Raw genomic sequence first — 25,478 nt, 5'->3', positions numbered from 1 at the left:
AGTATAATAAAGGCATGAACTGTATAATCTCAAGTGGTTCTGAAAAAAGTAATTGCAATAGTCAAACAAATGTGATGAAATGTGGTTATTTTGGATAAAGGCTATGTGAAAGTCATCTGTAACTTTGGCAACTTTATGTGTGAAATTATTCAGAATAAAGAGTTTAAAAATAGACAAAGTCACAGTCATGGCTTGATCTGAATGATATTATTGCAAATACACACACATGCATGCTAACTGAGATGTTCACGTAGAAATAATTTATCTGCAGTCTGGAAGAACAAAAGGGGTCATTTTGTTGCGTGATGAGCATGTCCCTCAGCTCCTGCTTGATGGAGGACAGCAGGGGAGTAGACCATGGCGATGGGTCTCAGAATGGAATATGGTGGCTCTTGCTGGAGAGTTGACCACTGAGCATCCTGAGAGGTCAGTTTGCTTCCAGTCATGCTCCACGAACATGGACATGAACATGGCCATGGTAAAATGGAACTTCCAGATCATAAACAATAGAAGACAGAGGGGACACCATTAGAAATTGTCCAGGAGAAGCTGGCAGCAAGGGACCGTGGGGACCATGGGGCCAGGGTCAGCTTGGAGATACATGGGTGGCTTTGCAAACGGTGTTCCCTTTGCTGGTGCATCACTAAAAGACTTCAGATGGGGGTTTGCTGTGTTTGTGGTGGCCGTACGGGCTGAACATTAACCCAAGGAAAAGATAAGGAGCAGCACTCAAGGGATGCCTGGAAGTAGCTTGGTGGCTTTAAACAACATTTCTTCACTATAAAAAAAAAAAAAAGAAATGGGCCCTGGCTGGTGTACCTCAGTGGATTGAGCGCAGGCCCTCGAACCACACGATCGCGGTTCGATTCCCAGTCAGGGCACATGCCTGGGTTGCAGGCCAGTTCCCAGCAGGGGACTCATGAGAGGCAATCATACATTGATATTTCGCTCCCTCTCTCCTTCCCTTCCCCTCTAAAGATAAATAAATAAAATCTTTAAAAAAAAAAGAAATGGAAGATGACAATACCTCCTTGTTTATGGAACACCCCCTGTTGCTCTCGTGTCTCCCCTCCCCCGGCCCCCGGATCGCTGAGCACAGGGCAGGATTGCCATGGCCAGTCCTCAGGCTGGGATTCATCGCTGTGCTGCACCCATGAGACCCTGTCGGCCGCAGAGCCGGTTTCCTCCATCCCGTCTTTCTAAACCTTTATTCCAGACCAAGCTCCTGTGTGGAGACTGAAATTTTAGTTCCAATTGTAGTGGCCTTTATAGGCCTATTTTTCTTTTGTACATGAACACAACAACCCTGCCCCTCCATACTTTTGAAGCCAGGCCATTTGAAACATGTCTGCCACTAACAAGCAAGCCAAGGAGACCACCACGGAAGGGGAACTCTTCTGATAGGGAGCCAGGGGAAGGGGTCTGGGGTCCTACCCCTCGGGAGTTGTGGTTAAGGATGGAAACATCTTAGACTGGCTGGTGTAGCTTTGACCCAGCTGCAAGGGTTGTCATTGCTTTACTAACGTACTGGGTGGTTTACAATTCAATCGTCTAAGGCCTATCCAACAAGGATTTATTTATATTTAGCTTTGCCTTTGAAACATCCCACTGGTCTGGCTTTTGTAAAAGGCAAACCTAACCCATACACTTTCCTCCTCCCTCCCTCAACCCTTACTGCGACAAGTAAGTGAAAGAAGACTGGCAGGCGAGACCAGCAGGCTCGATAGAGCTATCATTTAGACTTGGCTAAATGACTTTTGGAGAGACATTCGAGTTTTAAGCTCACGAAGTGCCCGTCGGTATGATGAGACAAGTGGATGTGATCAAGAAGAGGCCGATGGGGTGGAGGAGTTAATCAGTCTTTCCGAAGGTACGTGCTGTTCTCCCCAAGGTGGGCATCTAGACGAGAAGATGGCTGATTTTAGCTGAAACTTCCTATGTTTATATTATAAGGCTTTCTTTATTTGAAAAGGCACATATTTATAATCAAGGATTAACTCTGCTCAAGGAACTAAAAATAAACATAGTTCAAGGCCATCTTTATTAAGAAACTCCTCGGGCAGGCAAAAATTGCTGTCCAATTGTTCACCTCAAATTCTAGGTCCTAGTTAACTTCAGCTTCTGCAGCTGAATTTTCCTGCCACTGGAGTCTTCTCTTTCCTTAGGGGGTAACCATCCTTGAATTCCTTGGGAGAAGTCACTAAAGAAACAGGCCTTAACGGCACGGGACAAATGGGTGGCAGAGTGTATGAGGTTTACCTCAATGCAGAATCCAGGGTATGAGATGCTTTATTGGCCAGTTCATGTTCAACCTAAGATGTGGAATCTCACAGAAACAGCACGCACACGTTTGTGCAGGGCGGTGCAGGTGTTGTGCTGCAGCACTATGGGAACTGTGGGCATTTAGGAACGTTCCCTGTCTGTCGTGACAGAACTGAGTCGGTTGTTTCCCGTAAGGAATGCAGTAGAGGTGAATGCCCGCTACAAGGAGATTCTCAGGGCGTATTATTATGTGGAAAAAGCAACTTGCAGAACGATGGATGCAATGTGTACAACATAAAAGAACAATGATTCTTTAAAATTAAACAGCTGTATACTATACTTGTATGTACACATGTTACAGGTGTATAACTAGAACAGGGATGGGAAGAATGGCCGTGAAACCACCATCCTGGCTAATTTGGGGGAGAAGGACAAAAGGTGACTTTTATATTTTGCTATCTAGAATTGATTTGTGTTTGAATCTTTTTAAATAAATAAATACATATTTATTTATTTATTTTCAGAGAGAGGGGAAGGGAAGTGAGAGAAATATCAATGTGTGGCTGCCTCTCACACGTCCCCCACTGGGAACTGACCTGCAACCCAGGCATGTGCCCTGACTGGGAATCAAACCACGATCCTTTGGTTCACAGGCCCGCGCTCAATCCACTGAGCTAAGCCAGCCAGGGCTTGTGTTTGAATCTTAATCATAAGAATGTGCTCATGTTCCTTGTGCAATTTTTAAATAAGACTTATATTTTAGAGAAAGGGGAAGTGGGGGAGAAAGAGAGAGAGAAACATCAGTTTGCAAGAGAAACATCGATGGGTTGCCTCTTGCACGTCCCCAGCTGGGGTCCAGGCTCACAACCCAGGCGTGTGCCCTGACCAGGAATCGAACTGGCCACCTTTCTGTTCTCAGGCCAGCACTCAACTCACTGAGCCACACCAGCCAAGGATGCCTGGGCAATTTTCGAAAGGTCATTTGATGCATTCCTTTTCTCTTGAAAACAACGAGTACTAACTTTGTAATGATATGTTGAATCCCTTGTGTGGGTAGCTCTTTGGCATATGACTTCATGCCACCCACCCCGATTCAAGAGTTAAAATCCAAGAGTGATGATTTCTGTGACAACCCCTCTAATTCATGTCCAGGCGACATAACTGGTTTAACGTGCTTGCCCTACCCTCAGAGTCGGAGGGGTTTCTCCCTCTCTCTTGAGGGCGTATCTCGCTTTTTTTCATGACTGTTTTTAACTTGATTATTTTTCTAGGCCAGGCTGCCCCAGCCCTTAGGGGCCCTGATGACTTCACTCTTCCTGTTTCAAGTCTCAGGCCTGTAGAATGAATGGAGGATCAACTTTCACTAAATTACTTATTTTGATGAGAGAAGCTGATGAAAAGTTCTGAGTTCTATTGGCAGTTAGAACAATTCCTCTTGATGACTGACTTGGTTTTTTTTTTACCACAAGAAGAGGAAGTCCTTTGGATCGAAATATAATATCTACCAGATTCTGCTCTACCAGAGAATGAGCCAAAGAAACTCTTCTTCTCCTGTATTTCAGTTACCTATTTCCGATAACTGTTTCAGCTATCTGTTTCTCACAAAGCCATGGCTCGTCTCTCCACGTGGCATCGGGTGGGACAACTCAACGAGGGGCTGAAGGGTTCCCTTTCCAGATGGCTCACTCATGCGGCTGGCACACTGGTGCCGACTGCTAACTGGGAGCTCGGCGAGGCTCGTGGGCCAGGGTCCTCAGGTCCTTTCTAGGTGGGCCTCCACACAAGATGGCCGGGTTTCCCCACAGCATGGTGTCTGGGTTCCAGAAGGAATCGTCCCAACAACATGAAGCAGGTGTGCATTGCATTTGCATTACATTTTAATGACCTACCCTCGGCAGTTACATAAGGTCAATTCCACTATGCCCTCTTGGTTGAGGCAGACTCATGGCTTACTCAGGTTCAAGAGCAGGGGATATGGATCCCATCTGTTGGCCACGCCTTGGCTTTGAGAAATAGCATGGAGAGAAGTGATTACTGGATCTGAAGTAAAAAAATAATAGCAGTTAAGCCACTGTACAGACTGAGGCACGGATATTTCCAGATCTTCCTCAATCGGATCTTCTGTAGTTCGGTTGATGATGAATTTTCCAAAACCCAGTAAAACTTACTGTCAAATGCAAATGCAAAAGAGCGATGGTTCAAAAAATTTAGCCTGACCAATCAAGCAACTCTTCAGAGAAAAGTAAACCAGTCTCTCTGGTTGGGTAGCCCAGTTGGTTGGAGCATCTTCTCAACAATCCAAGTTTGCAAATCTCAGTCTGGGCACACACAAGAATCAACCACTGAATGCATAAGCCAGTGGCACAACAAACAGATGTTTATCTCCTGCTGTCTCTCTAAACTCAATGAATAAAAATTAGAAAATAAAAAATAAAACAACCCAATGTCAATGTTGAATTTAGGATTATTTATTACTTAATTTGACTTATGTAAACCTCTCTTTCATAAGAGAGAAATAGGTAATTATATCACACCATCTTATTTATTAATTAAATGATACAAGGTAATAAAAGTTTATTGGGATTTTGGATGAAAGGAGATATAGTCATTATTAAGATAATTGTGAACATTACTATATCACCTACTAAGATAACTTTCTCGCATCCTCATTTTATCTTGGTGGAAGGAGATAATACATTTGAAATAATGATTTATATATTATTTGATTAAATTTTGATTAAAGTGAATGTTTCCTATATAAACCCTGTTGCTTTCTCATATGGTTTGAACATACTCTATTCAGAAGAGTGTTCCCTATGCAGTGAAAAATTCATTTGGAATATTTTCTGAACTTTGTTAGTGACTTGATGGGAGGGCTTTTAGTGGTGAGAATGGAGTAGGAACGATTATGGAAGGAAGACTGTTGTGGTGAACTTCACGTGGTAAGCTGCTTGTAAAAATTGCCATAGGGTGCTAAAGAGTATCGCAAGCTTCTAGAAAAGGGGTCCTATAAATGCAAAAGACAACAACTTTATGCTTTTTAAAAGTATGCAAATGAGAAGGGATCAGTCTATTTGGCATAGAGTTCTTTTTTAAAGAGTTTACTTATTTGCTTTTAAAGAGAAGAGAAGGGAGGGAGAAAGATAGAGAGAGGAACATGTGTGAGAAATACATCGATCAGCTGCCTGTCTCATGTCCCCCACTGGCGACCTGGCCCACAACTCAGGCCTGTGCCCTGACTGGGAATTGAACCAGCGACCCTTTGATTTTCAGGCAGGCACTCAATCCACTAAGCTGCACCAGCCAGGGCACAACAAGTTTTTCTCCTAAAGGTAAGTAGGAGATGGGAAAAGACTATGCCAGACATACACCTGTACCTTGGAAAAGCTCCCTTGCCCTTTGGCAGGTAAAGAAGTGGGAGAGAGGATTCTCCACCTCAAGTGGGGTCAGAGCAGAGAGCTCCTTAGGCAATTCCACGTCAGCCAGAGACCGCGGCCATAGGCAGTTGGCGGAAAGTCACTCCTTGCTGCTGTAGAGCATTTATAGAAATGAAGCTAAATGAAGTATGGCGGTGGTTGGAGAGGAACGTGTTGGTACTGGCGCTGGGGTAAAATAAGCAGAGATAACTGTAGATCTTTGCACCAGAGAAGAACAGAAAGAGGAACCAGCACCCCCGCAGAACAGGCAAATTTGCCTTAGGCTGGGGGAGTGAGATTAGAGAGCAAAGGGACTGCTAGGGGTTGTCTTTGGGCAGAGGGAGTGAGGGAGATGCTCTGAAATTGACTGGTTGTACTAAAAGAGGGTTGGACTGACCATTTCAATAGGCGGATCCTGTGGTACACTGATTCAATCCTAATAGAGCTGATATTTCGAAAAAGTAAACCTAAAACTGAATATAAGTAAAAATATATGGGGCATGGATTAATAAATAGATTAATAAAAATGTATGCTGCATGGGAAAAACAAACACACCGTTGATTTGTTCCTCACTATGTCCCTGTCTCTCTTCCACATCATATAACCCCTTTTGTTAGTTTCTTCTGTATCTTTCCAGGGCTCGAACAATGCAGATATAAGCAAATGTGAATATATAGTCTTTTGTGCTTCCCTTTCTTACACGATATCAATGAACAAACAAAATAGAAACAGACTTACAGATACAGAGAACCGAGTATTGGTTGCCAGAGAGGAGGGGTGCTGGGCCGTGGGTGGAAAGAGGTGACGGGGTTGGGAAGCACTAATTGTTACTTACAGAATAGGCGTGGGAGTGTAAGGTAGAGCATTGGGAATATGGCTAATGGTGTTGTAGTAACTGTCGTATAAACCGTTCTGCTGTTTGTATTTTCTCTATGCAACGCACGTCAGAGATCTTTCCACACGAGCACACAGAGTGCAGTCTTCCATTCATTTTCACAGTTTGCGGTCTTCCATTGTGCCGCTGTTCTAGCATCTGTCTAACCAATCTTCTGTCAATGGACTTCAGGCTGTTTCCAGTCTTTCGCTTCCGCAGCGTTACAGTGTATATATGTCGTGTCATTCATTACAAGATAAATCTGGGAGACAAAGTGAGATTGGCAGATGAAAAGGTAAAATACATTCATAATTTTGATAAACTCATAATTTACCAAATCATTCCACATTTTGTACTCCCACCAGCCACATATGATAGTTCTGGATTTCCCCATACTTTTGCTCACATGTTGTGTTGACAAAATTTCTAGCTGGTGAAACAAAATTATCCGTAAAGTTTAAATATGTTTTTCTTAAAAAAAACAGATTTTGTTTATGTATTTGTTTTTAGAAAGAAGGAAAGGGAGGGAGAAAGAGAGGAGAGAAACATCAGTGTGTGGCTGCCTCTCACGCACCCCCTCCTGGGGACCCAGCCTGCAACCCAGGCATGTGCCCTGACTGGGAATTGAATCCGAGACTCTTTGGTTGCAGGTGGGCCCACAATCCACTGAGCCACATCAGCTGGGGCTGAACATGTTGTTCATATTACTAATAAAGTCAAGGTTTTTAATACATGTAAGAGCCAACTGTATTTGTTTTTCTGTGAGCTGTCAATGTTCTGTGACCATTGTTTTCCCCCTTTGGCATGCGTCTTGACTTTGTTGTGTTTTTTCCCCATGCAGAAGTTTTTTATATTTATGGAATTAAATTTATCCATGTTGCTTTCCTAGTCTGGATTTGGGGTGATAGTAAGAAAGTCTCCTTTCCAGAGTTCCAAAGCAGTCCACCCACAGTATTCTCCGGTACTTCCATGGTTTATTTACCAAGTGCTTTTAAATGTTTATTAAAATAAAAAGTTAAAAGAAACTGGAAAGCAGCTACCAATATTTAAGATTCAGGTGATAGCTTATTGTAAACAAGCAAAGAACAGTTAACTAACATTAAATGCCAGTACATGTTTACCTAGTTAAGAAATGCTCTTGAATATGAAGGTGGACACCTTGTAATAGTTATCAGGTAAATACCGAAGGGGTCTCAGCTTTGAACTTTGCACAGATGTAACAAGGAAAAGAGGTGAGATCTGTTTCCCCATCCATTGCATCTCAGCTCACCTTGAGATTTATTCTGACCAACAGACCGTGGCAAAGGTAATATTGTACAATTTCTGAGCCTGGCAGGTTCTCTTGGAGATCAGACTCCATGTGAAGAAGACAAGCCGACAGCCAGCACCAAGCCCCACACATGCGAGTAAAGCCATGTTAAATCAACTGGCTCAAAGTGAGCTGCAATCGGGTCAGAGCCCTGTGGGTGACCCCCTGGGCCACCAGCCAAAGAGTAGCCCCTCCGAGCTCACCTGAGCCCAGCCCAAATTGCTGAACCTTAGAGTAACGAGCCGATAGCTGTTTTAAGTCTATATTTTGGGGATGTGGCTTGTTACACAGAAAAGAAGTAATGCATACACATGGTTTTGTAGGAAGTTTTGAAAATACTGAAAGCTAGGTTCAATTTTGTTCCTTCTCAAACTCTCCATTTCCATGAAGAAAGGATTTGAGACTGCTGTGGTGGGCAGACCCTAATGTGACCCCCAATTATCCCTGCCTTCTGGTATTCGTGCGTCTGTACCATACCCTCCTCTTTTGCTTAAAAAAAGATTTTATTTATTTATTTTTAGAGAGAGGGGAAAGAAGGGAGAAAGAAAGGCAGAGAAACATCAATGTATCTTCCTCTCTCATGGCACCAACTGGGGACCCAACCCAAAATCCAGGCATATGCCAGGACTGGGAATCAAACCAGCAACCTTTTGGTTTGCAGGCCCACACTCAGGCCACTGAGCCACATCAGCCAGGGATAATCCTCTTTTCTTGTGTGTGAGTTGAAACTAATGACTTTCTAGCCAACATGGCAACGGTGATGGGAATGCCCCTGATTATTTTACATCATGTAGTACTCCATTATTCTCCAGAGTCACACCGGGGTTCTCCTTGTTGACTTGATGAAGTAGGCCGCCCTGTTGAAGAAACTCGTGCAACCTCTAGGAACTGAGGGCGGCCTTCAGCCAACAGCCAGCAAGAAACAGAATCCCTCCCTTCTACAACACCGGGCAGCAACTTGTGCCAATAACTTGAATGCCCTTGGAAGCCAGTCCTCCACCGGCTGAGTCTCCAGATGAGGATGCAGCTCAGCTGGAACCTCTACTGCATCCTCATGAGCCCCAGAGCAGAAGGTCCAGCGAAGGCGCCTGATGCCTGCTCCGCAGAAGTAAGAAATGCGTGCTGTTTGTCCCACAGCACAGAACACGGACACACCGCTGAGGTAGCCTGAGCGTCCAGCCCTTTGCCAGGAAAGCAGCCCTTGCTCCTAGAAGAAAAAGTTGGGGTTTGTGAAAAGAAGAGGACGTTCCGTAGCTTGGTGTCCAAATTTTTGGCATCTCGGGGCCACCCTGGAAGAAGAAGAGTTGTCTGGGGCCACACATTAAATACACTGTGGCACGGGATCTCACACACACACACACACACACACACAAATCTCATACTGTTTTGAGTAAATGTACGGTTTTGTGTTGGGCTGCATTCACAGCCGTCCTGTGGCCCACAGGTCGGAGGTTGGACACCCCTGCTTTAGAAGGTCCATTCTCATCACACCCTGATTTAGTTTAAAATCCTGGGGCAGGAGGGTATATGTTTTCATGGCCGACTCAAAACACTGAGGATCATTACTCAAAGAAGGTGGTCGGGAAATGAATTAGATTTGTGTGCATGTGTAAGGGGTTATTTCCTAGGTACCAACAAGGAAGCGAAGTCGATTCCCACTGAGTTGGGAAAAAGAGAAGTATGTTAAGTGCCCAAAAATATACCTGAAGTAAATTGCAAGAAGGTGCCTTTGGTCTAAAATTCCAACCACAGTAGAGACCCTTACTAATATGTCAGGAGATGAGTGATCTCCTGTGCACTTTGAGAGAAGCCAGAGGTGGGAGCCGTCCTTGAAAATCCGTTTTCCTTACACTCCGCCCACCCTTAGTCAATCTGCACTGAGTCCTCTCAGTTCTGCTTCCTAAGTATCTCTTGAAGACATGCATTTCTCATTTCCTCTTCTGCCATGATCAAAGTTAAGTTGCCATAAGGTCCTGAGGGGCTACTGCAGAAATTCACTGGCTCCTGTGTCCACTGTGAGCACCTCCTTCATGGACTCTGCGAGCTTTTCAAAGGGCAAGTCTGATAATATTACACACCCACCCATCCCATTTTTCCCCACGTGGGTATGTAAAATATCTTCAATGAGTTCTCATTGTGTTTAGATGGAAAAAGATCAAGATCTTAAAATGGCCTCGTAGCTCTGCATGATTTTATGCTTTCTACTATTGCTTTTGACCAACCCTGCCCCTCATCCTAGCCAAAATGGTCTTCTGTTTGATTCTCCATCATCCTAGGATCTGTCCTTGCCTCAGGGCCTCTGTACCATCCTCCTAGGAGTGACCAGCCCTGATTCGATTTAGTTAAACTCATGTTCATTTTGGGGCTTACTACTTCCTTCGAGTCGTTTTCCGAGTTCCAGAAAATATAAGTCTCTCATGTATTTGAGAATACATGCTCTCATAATACTGTATTTCTTATGTACTCACATGTATTAAAAACACTTCTCAGTTTATACATTAATTAGTGTGATGATTCACATAATATCTGTGCCCTTCATTATACCGCCTCATGATAGCTATGACTGTGTCTCTTTTGGCTGGTACGACAGCCTCATTGCTTAGCACAGTGCCTGGCACACCGCAAATAGGCATCTGTCCGAATGCAGGGGCGGGCAAGTGGAGGTCTACAGTTGTGCGTGTGGAAACGTGCATTCGGATTATGATGATCGCAGTAGCTTTATGAATTGAACAATGTCTCAATGGCACAGTGCCCTTAGGTGCAGTACAATCTTGTCAGTGCCCAGAATGCTGATCCTCGTAATTTACACATCCTGGTAGTCTACTTGCTCCACTCAAGCGCTGTCTGGCAGAGAGTTCTCTATTGTCATCAATAAACCTAATTCTGCCCACCCCTGTATTTGTTCATGGATTGGACCGAGGACTTGGGTTCCAGGGCTGGCTTTGCCCTTTGCCCGGCGTGTTTGTCGGGAGATGACTGGACTTCTCTGAACCTCAGTCTCTTCACAAGTTAAACGGTGTCATGGTCTGGGGTTCCCAGAAAGCAGGACCTAAGACCAATGGTACATTTCGTGCTGCCATTTTGTTAGGGAGTGCAACTCCTGGAAACAGGACCAAGGGAGTAGGGTACAGGAGACCCTTCTGTGTGGCGTGGGCCCAGCCCCCAGTGGAAAACGAGGTCCGATGCACAGGACCCACGTCCATGGATAGGTTCTCCCATGGGGAATCAGGCCTGCATTGTACCTAGGCCACTTTGAGACTTGCTCTTTGCTAACACTCCCTCACCCTGAATGGAGGCATTAAGCGCTTACTGTAACTTCCTAAAATCTGTGCTAAACCTCCCCACTATGGAGTGTAACCGGTTCAACCACTTTTCCCCTTGGTCTGCAACATCCTTCTCTTTGAAGTAATTAGCAACGTTCTTTCCTTTGCTTTCGGTAAAAGGTAACCACCCAAATCGAACCTGTGCATAGTAAATGATGGCCATCATGTAATATCCCAAGAAAAGCAATACAATCTTGTCAAGGCAAGGGTCGTTGCACTCTCCCCTTGAGAGGGTGGCAGTGACATCCCTTTTCCTCTACAGGACTCATTAGTCCATGTGAATTGGTCTCATCTCATCCATAACGCTGTGGACCCCATGAGGTCTGCATCTGGGGAGGGAGAGCCATGTCAAGGATGGATGGGTGAGCTTGCTGTGCCAGGGGCCCCTGAGAAGTTGTAGAAAGGATCTCCACAGTCCCTTCGGGAGGAAGAGGGGACTGTTCATCTGCCAGCTGCAAGTGCTAACTCCTGCACACTGCCCGGTTGTCCCTGGGGGGCGGGGGTGTGGCAGTGACGTGACTTTGCGAGTCCCCGCAGAACTGCAGCGATGCAGAGGCACCTCCGCGGAGGGGCCTGGTGGGGGCTTCTGGAGAACAGGCCTGGCACGTCCTCAGCAGTCAAAAAGTAAATGCTCATTGTTAGGAACCTATAGTTTGGTTCCCCAAATATCATAGTCTTTCCCTTTCCTCCTCTTCCACCCCCTTTTTCTAGACAAGGTGGTTTTGAAAGTCTACCTTGTGGAAAATAAGGAAAAAAATGCTAGGAAAACCGAGGGGGGGAAAAAGAGAAAAGTTATATGTAGTCTCAATAATTTGAAGAGTGTGGTGCATATTTTTGTAGACAAAGTATGTGGCTATTTATTACATTTGTTTTTTCAACAGTTCATTTTTTATTGTATTTTTCCATTACCATTTATCCCCCCATACCCTCTTCCATCTCCACCCCCTGTCTCCCTACCGCAATTGTCACAACTGTTGTTCATGTCCATGATTTTTTTCTTTTTAAAAATATTTTATTAATTATGCCATTAGAGTTGTACTATTTACCCTCTTTATCCCCCTCCACCCTGCACACCACCTCCCACCTGCAGTCCCCACCTTTAGTTCATTCCATGGGTTGTACATATAAGTTCTTTGGCTTCTACATTTCCTATACTATTCTTAACCTCCCCCTGTCTATTTTCTACCTACCATTTATGCTACTTATTCTCCATACCCCTCCCACTCCCCACTAATAATATTCCGTGTGATTTCCATTTCTGTGATTCTGTTCCTGTTCTAGTTGTTTGCTTAGTTTCTTTTTGGTTTTCTAGGTTTGGTTGTTAACAACTGTGAGTTTGTTGTCATTTTACTGTTCATGTTTTTTATCTTTTTCTTAGATAAGTCCCTTTAACATTTCATATAAGAAGGGCTTGGTGACGATGAACTCCTTTAACTTGACCTTATCTGAGAAGCACTTTATCTGCCCTTCCATTCTAAATGAAAGCTTTGCTGGATAGAGTCATCTTGGATGTAGGTCCTTCCCTTTCATGACTTTGAATACTTCTTTCCAGCCCCTTCTTGTCTGTAAGGTTTCTTTTGAGAAATCAAAATAAGTCTTATGGGAATTCCTTTGCAGGTGACTGTCTCCTTATCTCTTGCTGCTTTTAAGACTCTCTCCTTATCATTAATCTTGGGTAATGTGTTATCATGTGCCTTGGTGTGTACTTCCTTGGGTCCAACTTCTTTGGGACTCTGAACTTTCTGAACTTCCTAGAAGTCTATTTCCTTTGCCAGACTGGGGAAGTTTTCCTTCATTATTTTTTCAAATAAGTTTTCAATTTCTTGCCCTTCCTCTTCTCCTTCTGGCACCCCTATGATTTGGATGTTGGAACGTTTAAAATGTCCTGAAGGTTCCTACGCCTCCCCTCATTTTTTCGAATTCTTGTTTCTTCATTCCGTTCTGGTTGACTGTTTATTTCTTCCTTCTGGCCCAAACCGTTGATTTGAGTCCTGGTTTCCTTCCTGTCACTGTTGGTTCCCTGTACATTTTCCTTTATTTCACTTTTCATAGCCTTCATTTTTCCCTCTGATTTGCGACCATATTCAACCCATTCTTGAGCATCCTGACTACCAGTGTTTTGAACTGTGCATCTGATAGGTTGGCTATCTCTTCTTCTAAATGTTGTATTTTTTCTGGAGCTTTGAACTGTTCTTTTATTTGGGCCATTTTTTTTTGTCTTGGTGCACCTGTTAGTATTAGGGGCAGAGCCTTAGGTGTTCACAGGGATAGGGCAACCCATGTGGCTGTGTTGTGACGCCGTATGTGGGAGAGGGGTTCGAGAGGGGACAGTGCTGCTTGCCACGCTCTCTGTCGGATTTCAGTCCCTTCTGCTGCTTCCCACAAGCAAATTGGGCCCTTCTGGTGCTGGTTCCCGGGTGGGTGGGCTTGTGTACGTTTGAGGAACCCGTGAGTCTCTGCAATGAACTCTCCTGTGAGGCTGGGAGTCTCTCGCTGCGCCTCAACCCCCACAGATGTTTTCAGTCAGTGTTTTGAGGCTTTATTTCCCTACATTGTGGCCCTGGCTTGTGAGGTCTGACCCGCTCCCCAGTTTTCCCTGGTTTATCTGGGTGCGAATGTGGGGCTGCCAGGTCTGCCAGCCACCGCTCGCTGCCTCGTCTCGAGTCCTCTCCTACCGGCTGCCCAGCTCCACCACTCTTACCAGTCTGGATGAATGTGTCTGCTTTAACTCCTTGGTTGTTGGACTTCCATATAGTTCGATTTTCTGTCATTTCTGGTTGTTTCTTGTTTTTAAATTTGTTGTCCTTCTTCTTTTGGTGGTGTGAGGAGGCACAGTGTGTCTACCTACACCTCCATCTTGGCCGGAAGTCCATGTCCATGAATTCTTTTTCTCTTTTGCTCTGTCTCTCCACCCCCACAGTCATTACATTCATTATGGCATTGTTTGTAGTAACAAAGGATTAGAAACAAGTTAATGTCTATCAATAGGGGATTGATTTTAAAAATTGTGGTATGTTTATACGATAAGATATAATGCAGCTGAAACAAAGCATGAAGAAGCTTTTAAGTATTGCTATAGACAGCTCTCCAACATCAATGAAGTGAAAAAAATCAAGATAAAAAACAATGTAGAAATGTGCTATTATTTGCACAAAAAGGAAAAAAGTTTATTTTCGTATTTGTTGGAATGTACATTTAAAAAACTCTGAAAGGATATCTAAGGAAGTAATATTAGTTGCTACCTTTGTGTGTTTGAGGTCTGTCTGGAAAATGTCAGACCATTGTTAATGAGAATGGTTTGCATGACATTGATGTAACCTGGCAGCCAAGGAGAGTGGACTGGAATGCACATGTGTGCACAATGATGACTTCACTATACTAAACAGTGGGGGCTGTAGACACATTTGAATGAATATGTGTACTGTGTGGTTGTTGCATTAAAAACAGCTGAGAGAGTAGAGCGACAAATCTGTGTCAGATTTTGTGTTGAGTTTGAACATTCTTCCACAGAAACTATTGGGATCATTCAGAAGGCCGCAGCTATGGACAACTGGTGATTGGCAGCTTCACCATGACAACACACCCGCTCATGCATCATGTTTCATGCAAAGTCTTGATGTTTCTGGCAGAAACATCGAATCACCCAGGTGACTCAGCCCCCCTACAGCCCAGATTTGGTGCGCTTCAATAAATATCCCTATTTGTCACAGTATGTGGCTGGACACTTTCTGGAGAGGCTTCATATATGTGCCCATGAATTTTGGTGCCCTTACTGCATAAAACATGACCCCAACTATGATTATCTCTCAGTTTTTGTAGCTAAGAAATGCAGGAATGGCATAGTGGGGTGGGCCTGGCTCAGAATCTTACATGAGGCTGCAATCAAGATGTCAACTAAAGGCTTGACTGGGCCTGGGGGATCCACTTTCAAGATGACGCACTCGCGTGGCAGTGTGCAGGAGGCCTCGGTTCCTCCCCAGCCGGACCTCTCAGAAGGCTGCTTGCATGTCTTCATGACATGGCTGCTGACCTTCCTCAGACTGCACGATCTCAGAGAGAGAGGTGGAGAGAGGTGGAGACATATGGAAAGAGGGAGAGCAAAGAAGCTGCAAAGATTTCTATGACCTAATCTGTCATATTCTGTGCATCTGGAGAGGGGGAATTAGGCTTCACCTTTTGAGAGGAGAGCATCCGAGAATTTGTTGACATATATTTTGAAACCCCCCTGGCAGGGGAAAGGGGAAACAACTGGGTCAATAGAGGCAGGTCTGGAAGGCAGGTTTTCCCTACGACTATGTTTATGCTTCTTCGACTATGTATTTTACCATATTAATCCAATAATGAGTTAATTACAGTTCTTTTAAAAGGAAAAACACTTAAGCTCTTTGGGAAAGAATTGGGAGATGAAAAAAGAAAAAAGAAAAATCTAAACAGGACGTGGATGGGAAAACTTGCTTGAGGTGAAGTTGACCTTTGCTCAGAAGAGCAGGGACATAAAAAGGTATCCTTTTTGCTCACCCCGCCCCCTCCTCCCACCCACGCCAGGGCTCGGTGTGGTGACCGTGTGTGACCAGTTCCGGATAATGGCTCTGTGAAGGGGGAACAGTTCTGTACCAGGTTGTTGTATGGGACAGGCGTTTATCATTTATGAGGGCTATTTATCATGTAACAGGGCTTAAGTCCTGCTACAACAATATGTTTCTATCTAAGCCATTCTGTTGCCACAGCCTGTGTCATTGCTGATTTTAAATATTAGGTGGCGTACAAAGCCATTCTTAATAGGTCGTGTTTTACTTACTTGCTCCACCCTCTGGCCTTCCCAAACCCCTCTCACGTTTGACATGTGTTCTTTAACATAACTTGCATAAACCTGTTAAGCAAGCCAAGCGATTGTATCCTAGTAATTAAATTGAGGGAGATTTAATGTCCACAAAGACGTGGCATGGAATTCGAATAGGTTTATTGTCGCTCCATAAAGTTCCTTACGGGCATGTGCACCGGGCAGCACTAACTGTCCCCACTGCGCCCCGGCGGTCACTTTACACGTCGGGAGGTAAGGGGAAAAGTTTTACAAACTAAAGTACTCAATTTGTTTTAACCTCTTTAATACAGTAATACACCTAGAAAACACTACAAGTCCACTTTCAAGCTATTTCAAGGTGGTTGCTGCTTCAGAAGGGTCAGGGAGTGCGGGCAGAGAGCGCGCCCTTCCCTTGCCCTCATCTGCGGCGACCCAAGTCCTTTCTGTGTCTCGTGGGGACCCTGTACTCCAAGCCAGTTCCTGCCAGCCCGGCCGAGGCCAACTCCGGGGGTGGTGGCGCCCGGGGAGCTAAGGGCACAGCTGGAGGCTGAAAGGAGCGCACCCTCCGAGGCCACGTCCCCCGATTCGTGGCTCCAGAGAGGAGCCACGGTTTCTTAGGAGGCGAAGTGGGAGGCGGACGGAGGGAGGACACGACATGGAACGGGTTCTGCGGGCCGGGCGGCGAAGGGACGCCGAGAAAGGGCAGAGGGCCGGCGACAACCTCAGGGCTCGGGAGCCGCCACCGCCGGCGGGCCTAGGCCCGCCGCTTCCGGCGCCCTCTGGGCCAGCCCCGCGCCGGCGGTGCCACATCCTCTGGTGACGTCAGCCAGCGCCGCCATATTGGGAAGGCGCCGCCGCCGGGAGCTCGGGCTGCCTGCGGGGCTGCGGCCACAGGAAGGAAGGAAGGAGCCTCTGTCGCCCCGCGCCGACGCCCGGCCAGCCCCCTTCGCCTGGACGCGTCTCCCCATGAGTGTCTGCAGTTCGGCTGCCGACGGACGTCGCCCCAGCATCCGGATTTAACACGGAAGCCTGGGGCCGGGACCGCGGGGGGAGGAGGGGGAGGAAAGCCGGTACGTCCCGCGTCCCTGTCGGCCCGGTGCCGTGGCCTCGGCCGGAGCCATGACCTCCCTGACGCAGCGCAGCTCGGGCCTGGTGCAGCGGCGCACGGAGGCCTCTCGCAACGCCGCCGACAAGGAGCGGGCGGCGGGGGGCGGCGGCAGCAGCGGCGAGGACGACGCGCAGAGCCGCCGTGACGAACAGGACGACGACGACAAGGGCGATTCCAAGGAAACGCGGCTGACTCTGATGGAGGAGGTGCTCCTGCTGGGCCTCAAGGACCGAGAGGTGCGGGCAGGGCGGGGGCGGTCTGCGCGAGGCCGGGGTGTCTCGGGCGTCTGCTCTCCGAGCTCCGGAGCCCTGCTCCCGGGAGCGCCGCTGTCCAGCTGGCCTGGGGCTTCCAGGTCCTCCTTGCACACAGGGCTCGGATTTTCCCTCCCTCCTCCCACATCTCTCCGTTCATCCCGACTCCATGGGCGTCTCCATTTCTTCCTCGCTCTGCGCGTGGCTGAGAGCCCGTGCAGACCCCAGGTGACCGTCCTCACCTGGAGACTGCCTGGTAGAGTGAAGCACCTGGCACCACCAGCACCCGGGACTCCTGGGTTTTGCAGGTTTTAGGACTTGGGAGGGCTCCACGGATCTGCTTTCTGGGAGGTTTTTAAAAAGCTTAAGGTGTACTGTTTGGAATTTTTAAGAATGTCGGTGAGATGGTAATGGAGGCAAAGTTGTTTCACTGATAAAGTTAAAAGTCCAACAAAATCCTGATGACACTTACTGGAAAATGCCTTTCGAGGTAAACTTGCTTTTGGTGAGATAATTTTTAGTGTCGCTTTTACATTTTATCAGTTAATTATTTTCCAGAAAGCATTGGCATTTTAAGCAACGTCTTTTTCGTGGGGTGCTTGAAATAGTAGGTTTGTGATTTCATGAAAGGCTTCAAAGCCTTAGGTAGGTTGAAGTTGCCCTAAGTATTTTTCTTTGTGTTCTGACTTGGAAAGATGATTTCCACCTATGTATCTTACAAGAAGCACTTTTCACACGTAGAGAAGTTGAAAATGCTCCAGTGTACACCTTTTGTATTCACCTCCTGTTTTTTGTCATTAACATTTTGCTGTAATTGCTTTATCGCCTTTCTACCTACAAAAATGATTTTTAGAGACTCCCAGACTGTGGAGAGATGGTTAGTCTAAGTGGTATTTGGTAAGGTGGTTGCGGAAGCTTGTTTTCTCTCAGCATGGAAACCAGACATTTTGAGAGTCAGATACAAAAATATCTAAGTTATTTTTCTTTTCTTAACATTTATTTTAAAATTATAGTTGACATACAAAATTATTTTTATTTCAGGTGTACCTAAGTTTTGTTTTGATTGTAAGAATGTCTTGTCAATTCCAGGAAAGTGGGCAAAAAATTTTAATTCTTATGAAACAACTTAGTCTTACTTCATCAGTACTTATCAGATATAGCTGAGGTTATATATATGGACTGTTGGTGGACTCTGGATATTTAGTAATCCAATGAACTCAAGTTTCCCTAGATAGAACTGTCTAGAGCATTCCCAATATCTAGGTTTTCCATATGCTCAGGTTTTTACTAAGGTCACATGACAAAAGGTTGTGTTCCTCTGGTTGCACAGTGGGCCTAGGCTGTAAGTGGTACTTCTTTTTGTTCTTTGGAAAAACAACTAGATATCTAGTGTCCTGGAGTTGCCATTTTAGGAAGTATTTAACTTGCCTTTTTTGGCTTTACAGTTTAGAATCTTGGTAATAAGTGTTTTTTCTTTAAGTTTATAGTAAACATCTTTTTCCTTTTGGGACAAAAGTAACAGTTTAGAAAAAGAAAACGCCAGGTGAAGAAAACAAGTTATCCTTATTCTTGAGTAGTTATTTTGGTTTTATAGTTTTTGAGAGTTCTGTGAGGGTAAGTCCTGTGTGTAAGACTGCACTTAGAAATACTAAAACCAAAACCAGCTTTTGGACTTTTGAATCATTTTGAGTGAGAAATTATGGGGGGGAAATAAGTCCCTTTTTGTTTTTTTAAGTATGTGTTGCTCCAGTGTTTAAGCTAAAGGATATCAGCACACTACTTCCCTGTGGTGAGTTTTCATGACGATGACCTAAATAATTTGTGAAGCTTAATGGTACTCGGAAAATGTAGATACTTTAAAGTTTTTTGGTGGCAAGTAATTGGAACCATCTGTTCTGTTTGTGTCAGGAGTTCCTATACTTTGCCATGTCATGGCCAAGGTCCAGACACTAGTTAGTTCTGAGAATTTCTTGCTGATTTCAACAAGCACCATAGGGGATTTTTTCCCTCTGCTGCAGGCGGGTCCAGGGAGTTGAAGTGGAAATGGGTGGGTTTGGAGTTTGGCATCAGTTTAGATTTAGGTATTAACCTACATATGTTTTCCTGTCCTCATGTCTTATAGTAATAACCTGCCCTATCAACTCAGCCATTCATGTAATTCTCCTGCAGAGGTTCCCCCATGGCTTCAACTTGTGTCACTGTTTTTAGGGGGCAGGAGTTACTCTCTTACCTGGAGCCTAGGCATTTATGCTTATTAACATTAGATTTTAACTTACTAAATTTGTTACAAACAAGTCCCAGACTCAAGCCATAACACAAGGTGGGGCAAAAGTAGGTTTACAGTTGTGAGTATGCAAAACAGAGTTTATTCTTGTATTATGATTTATTAAATATTGTATGTCCATACAAACGACTGTAAACCTACTTTTGCCACATCCTTTATATAGTTCAGTAAACTTATTGCTTTAGCTTTTTTATTATTTTAACTCAGCAAACTCAGCATCTACCCTTGTAATAATTGGATACTCTTAAGATATTTATATTTTAAGGTGAGGCAGGTCGTTAGTGGTGGACACACCTTTATATATGTGAGCTAATCTTATTTGAAATTCAAATAAGAAATTAAGTTTTGAAATGGAGAAATTAGTTTTACTTTCATAGATTTCTTTTTTAATTCTCACCTGAGGATATGTTTATGGATTTTAGAAAGAAAGGAAGGAGCGGGGGAAGAGTGAGAGAGAAGGAGAAACATTGATGTGAAACATTGATGTGACAGAGAAACATCCATTGGTTGCCTCCCACATGCACCCCCACGGGGGATCAAACCCACAGCCCAGGTGTGTGCCCTGACCAGGAATTGAACCCTGATCTTCTGGCATGCGGGACTGCGTTCCAATCAACTGAGACACCTGGTAGGGCTACTGTTTACTTTTCGAAAAGCTGAGAGTTAGTCTTTTTAAAAACATTTTTTTGTTGTTGAATAATAAACCTACAGAAAAGTGCAAATATCATATATATGGTGAATTTTGAAAACTGAACACACCTAATAAACCAGCATCTGGGTCAGGAAACAGAACATGACCAGCTTTCCAAATGCCCCATTGAATTTCCTTCCAGTCCCTGCCCAGTCCTGAAAGGTCACTGTTAGCTTGGCTTTAGAATTCAGCATAGAGTAATTTTGCTGATTTTTTTTTAAACTTTGATTTGTGCCATGCTTTTGTTCAGCATTGTTTGTGAGATTCACTCGTATGGTACAAGGTTGTCATTTGTTTATTCTTACTGAGTTACCAGCTTTTAACACATTTATAATCTATAGTTTTTAAAGAGTTACTTTGGCTTATAACCTGACTAGTTTTTCCCCCTCCCCTCTTTACTGAACAGAAGGGTTAGCTTTCCAATAAGCAGATTGTTTGGCTTTCGATGATCTATTACAGCTGACTCTAAAGTCGTTGTGAAAGACATTTTTTAAATTTAAGTACACATTTCAGGTTTTTAAAAAAATTTTAAGCCAGTGATTTTCCTTTTTTGGCTTTTGTTAAAACACAGATGCTTGCATCCTTCCGGGATTCCTGTGCTCAGCCTGGGGGGAGCACCTGTGACACAAATATTGAAGTAAATCTTCAGAGGCCACATAAGAATGGCAGATACTCTTAAACTTGAATTTAACTTCCACATATTGGCACTATTTCTGTAATCTTGTTTGTGTTTGAGGGGAGGGGCAGCAAATGATCCAGGTGTTTTCCCAACTAGTATTTGATTTTTCCGTGGATGCCTCCAATAGAGTGTTTTCAGAATGCCTCATTGAGAATTACGTCAAATAACTGGTGTTTTGTGCTTTTTATTTTTATTTAAAATTTTTATTTATTATGGAGAGAGAGGAAAGGAGGGGGAGAGAAAGAAATATCAATTTGTTCTACTTAGTTATGCATTCATTGGTTAATTCTTTTATGTTCCCTGACTGGGTGTTGAACCCACAGCCTTGGTGAGACAACTCCAACCACCTGAGCTCCCCAGTCAGGGTGGTGTCATGTGCTTCTAAATACCTTTCTTGGTGGCAAATCAGAGTGATTTAAGGTTGGATTTGATTATTTTAAAGGACCAGGTCTAATTTAGAGTGAGTCTGTGGAATACCAAAAGTGGAAGGAGGTACTGTAGTCCTAGCCTGCAGTGTATCCTCTGTTTTACATATTTAAGCTCTCTGAGCCTCAACGTTCTCTAAATAGAGAGATAAATAGTCCCCTGTCATGGTTGTTTTGATTGGACTGTTGCAGACATATATTTGTTTTACCGTCCACCAAGATTTCTATGTCTGGACTTGCTAGGGCATTCCCCATTGTGTGTACCCAGGATGCCCTTTTGAAGCATTTACCCCTTCCCTTTTGTGGTGCAACCAGACCTAGACTTGTCCAGTCAGGCAGCCCCCCACCCCGTCCCCAGGCCCCGACTCTGCATAGCAGAGCAGGCTGTGGGGTTTTCTGAGACTTGTCACAGTCCAGGCAGTGTGTGTGCCTCAGCCGGATCTCTGATTGTGTTCCGGAGCACACTGTTCTCTGATGGGGATCTCGGATCTGCCCTTCTGCGTGCCCTTCTGCGTCTGCTGGTGCTGACTTTTCCACCCACTCTAAGGTTTGTAAGGCACCTTTCCATTTTGTAAGCTTCAAGAGCAGTCCAGTGAAGTTTGTTTTTAAAGATAGCCGGAGTCACTTACTAACGTTTCTGTGCTTGGAGACAAGAACCCTGATGCAGTATTTTCACTCTTTATGTTCTACCCGAAGTGTGTACCCCAAGTATATACACTTAGGGTAGAAGACTCACATTGAAAATGATGGAACTGACTTTCATGTGGCTTTTAGACTGACTCCAAAGATCGATCCCGTAACAGGTTCCATTTTTGAGATGTTTCCCAAGGTCACTACTTTTAAATATGATACTTAATCAAGATGTACAATTTTTTAAAAAAATTCTTCTTTCTATACATGCAGTCATATACATCATCTCTGCATGTCAAACTTGATGAGTAACATTCAATAAATATTCAGTATTTTAAAATGTGCTAAGATTTTAATAACAAAGGTATAAAGGCTTCTAGGTTTCGGAATTTTATGATTCCTTGATAGTACAAATTATATTCTCTTCATATTTTTTAAAGATTTGAACTTTTGTTCTTTTTAAGGTATATTTAAAGGTAGGTACCCAAGTGTGAGAGATACAGAAACTAAAAAAAATTCATTTTTGATGTTAATCATTTGATTGTACCTTTTAAACCAGATTTTATACTGTTGAAACAACTTTATAGTGCATGGGGCCAAAATACTAATAGTTGATGTTTATTAACTTTAAACCTTCTGAGCCTTCCTGTGTGGATCGTTTGAGATTATCTTTTAGAATTTTACTTTGAAATTACTATGATCCAATTTTGAAATATTTGGAGAGTTTTTCTGATATTTAAGAAATACACTTTATAGTAAAGTATATTTACTTTATATGTCAGCTTATATGTAAGTCTCAAAATACTCTGCCGTGGTGGTGTCCAACATGGGGCCCACGGGCCACTCGCAACCCAGATGGCTGTGAATGTGGCCCAACACAAAATTGTAAATTTACTTAAGACATGAGATTTTTTTGTAATTATGTGCCACAATGTATTTAATGTGCGGCCCGAGAGAACTCATCTTCCAGTGTGGCCCAGAGCTGCCAAAAGGTTGGACCCCGGGGAGGCGGCATCATGCTTCTCCTGTTAACGTCCGTTAGCCTTTCAGCCCAGCACTCCGTCCTGTCCGGCGGACTCTCCCTACTTCCTGTCCTGGTAACTCGCGTTATTGATCGGCGTGTGCATGGTGTCGTTTAGAGTCGCTGTGGTCTTTGTGTAGGGGATTTTGTTTTCCTGAGAGTCTTCTTTTAGAACGGTTCCAAGAAACTATACTTGTCCCTGTGCTGCTTCTGTTTAACGAGTGTAGCGACATGTACCAAAGTGGGGAGCTGGCTTTATTTTAAAATTGATGTTTGTGGCTATAGTGAATATTGAGATTTTAATTTAGATATGATATGGAACTGTGTTAACTTATATTAATTTAGATATTATATAGCCTGTTTCTCTTATTATTAGTTGTTTGGTAAACCTCTTATCTGTATGAATGCAGTTTATATTAAGGTATATTACATCACCGAAAAAGAAAGGTTCTGGTTCAGTGCACACTTAAAAACATATTTAAATGAAAAAAATAACTTATTTTTAAATCTAATAAACTGTATTTGGTTTACATATTTCTTTAATGGAGAAGTTCTTAAATTGGGGTTAACAGATGGAGTTTAGAGACTGCGAACACTTTGCAGTTGTGTGTTCTGTGTGTGTGTTTTCCCAGAGGAAGAAGACATAGCTCTCGTCAGGTACGCAAAGCATGTGCTGAACTGGAAGGTTAAAGCTTACTGGATAGCAACCGTTTCTTTGTTTTAGTTTAAGTTTTTGCTCTGCTTTGTTTTTTTTTTTTCTCCTGAAAATTGACTGGAAAATTCCAGTTGTCAGGGTAGCAGTGAGTTGGATTTTGAGTTCTTTTGAGATATGAAGTCAACATTTCTGTACCCTGGCCATCTTGCTAAATGGCATTCACGAGGTCTGTGACTGCCACATATATAATTCTAACAATTTCCATGCATTCATCTAATATTTATTGGGCTGAGCCCTTGACTGGGTACAAACACTAGGCAGAAGGTCTCTGTTTTCATTTTAGTTCCCTTTGTCAAACTCTTATACTAAAGTACAAAACTAAATTGTGTTCATGTTTAATAGTGAGTGTCTCAGCCTGGCATATAGCTATCACTTAATATTTATTAAGTAAATTGTATATTTTCAATGAGGCAATTTCACCCCTTAAGGGAGTGAAAATTGGTTCGGGGTGCTGGTGGTGAAAAGTTCTTGCCATTTTTATGTATAAAGCATAGATACCCATACAGTATGTAAACAGATTTACAGTATATCCTTCTTACTAAAGTTTCATGGGGGAGAGAGTAATTAGGAAACAAGTCTGAAAAAGTTATTTTAGGGAGTGATAATGAAAAAAAGGTTGAGAACCGCTGAAATAAAATAATATTGAAAATACAAAGTTTGTGCTTAGCTGAGATTTAGAAATCTTGTTCTCTGATAAGAATTTTTATGTAATGAAATGTCTTGTAGTTCAGTAGTTGGAGGAACAGTTGTAGCGTGTTGAACTATGGGAAGTTGTGAGTTAAATTTTTTGATCAAACCGATATGTGTCGGTTGATGATTTGTAGGTAGACTTTTGTGTTCCCAGACCCACTAGCCTCTGGGAGGACTGGAAATTTAAGGACTACAAATAAAGTGCTAATGGCTCTTTTTACTGCGCTTTCATTTCCTATTGTTAAGTATGCTATTGTTAAGTATGTAAACAAATAAGCTCAGAGATAACATTTAAGAATTGAACTTAAATTTCAGTGCAGTCTCTGAATTGATTTTGTCATTTAATTTTCGTATGTATATGCTTATAAAAATTGGAAACAGGTTTAGGGCCTGTATGTTAAGTTCAGGTCAACTATTGAACACTTATGTGACAGTCTCTTTGCCAGGTGGTGGGGTGACAAAGCATTTTTATTCTCAGGGAGCATCCAGTCTGTACGGAAGATAGGTGTGCAAATGATTTCAGTAAAAGAATTACTGACTTTAATGGAAGTATGTGTTAAGTGCAGTAGGGACGTAGGAATCTGCAACCAAAAGATCCCTGCTCTTGACTCCAGCTTTGCCTTTGACTGGGTTGAAGACCTAGGATAGACCAAGTGATTTGAATTCTTAGATCTTCAGTTTTCCTCTGGGTAACATGGGCCTGCATTTGTGGGCTGTCCCATAATTCCTAAATTGTAGGAATCCAGTGAAGCAGCCTGTGTGCAAGAACTTTGAAAGCTCAACAAATGCAAATGAGTATTTACCTAGCTTAAAAAAGGGAATTAAAATTTATAGTGGTCTTGACAAATACTTGGTATTTTCACTATTTTAGTATTTCTTGACCCTCTTGTACTTTATCTGCTGAGCTTACTGAACATTCCATCCAAATGCAGTGCATTTGCCCTGAATATGCCAACCTTTTTTTTTTAAGGGGGCTGCTGTGAAGGGGGTAGTCCCTG

The 25,478-nt window shown here is 43.6% G+C and overlaps 1 protein-coding gene and 1 pseudogene across 2 annotated transcripts in view; both read left to right on the top strand.

Moving 5' to 3' along the window:
• The first annotated feature begins 219 nt into the window (after positions 1–219).
• On the top strand, positions 220–750 carry LOC118998871 (NADH dehydrogenase [ubiquinone] 1 beta subcomplex subunit 3-like; annotated as a pseudogene).
• Positions 751–16,801: 16,051 nt separating this feature from the next.
• GOLPH3 (golgi phosphoprotein 3) overlaps positions 16,802–25,478 on the top strand; it is a 36,248-nt gene continuing 27,571 nt past the window's right edge. The window contains exon 1 of one of the 2 annotated variants that reach the window (XM_037063128.1): positions 16,802–17,330. In XM_037063128.1, the coding sequence (XP_036919023.1) occupies positions 17,106–17,330 (225 nt within the window). In that variant the 5' untranslated portion in view covers positions 16,802–17,105. The remainder of the gene's footprint in view (positions 17,331–25,478) is intronic. The other variant, XM_037063127.1, reaches the window with a different exon arrangement.

The sequence above is a fragment of the Sturnira hondurensis genome, unplaced genomic scaffold, assembly GCF_014824575.4.
Source record: "Sturnira hondurensis isolate 20B ecotype Veracruz unplaced genomic scaffold, ASM1482457v3 Scaffold0014384, whole genome shotgun sequence".
In the NCBI taxonomy this organism is placed as follows: domain Eukaryota; kingdom Metazoa; phylum Chordata; class Mammalia; order Chiroptera; family Phyllostomidae; genus Sturnira; species Sturnira hondurensis.
This window is presented reverse-complemented; position numbering and strand designations above follow the sequence as displayed.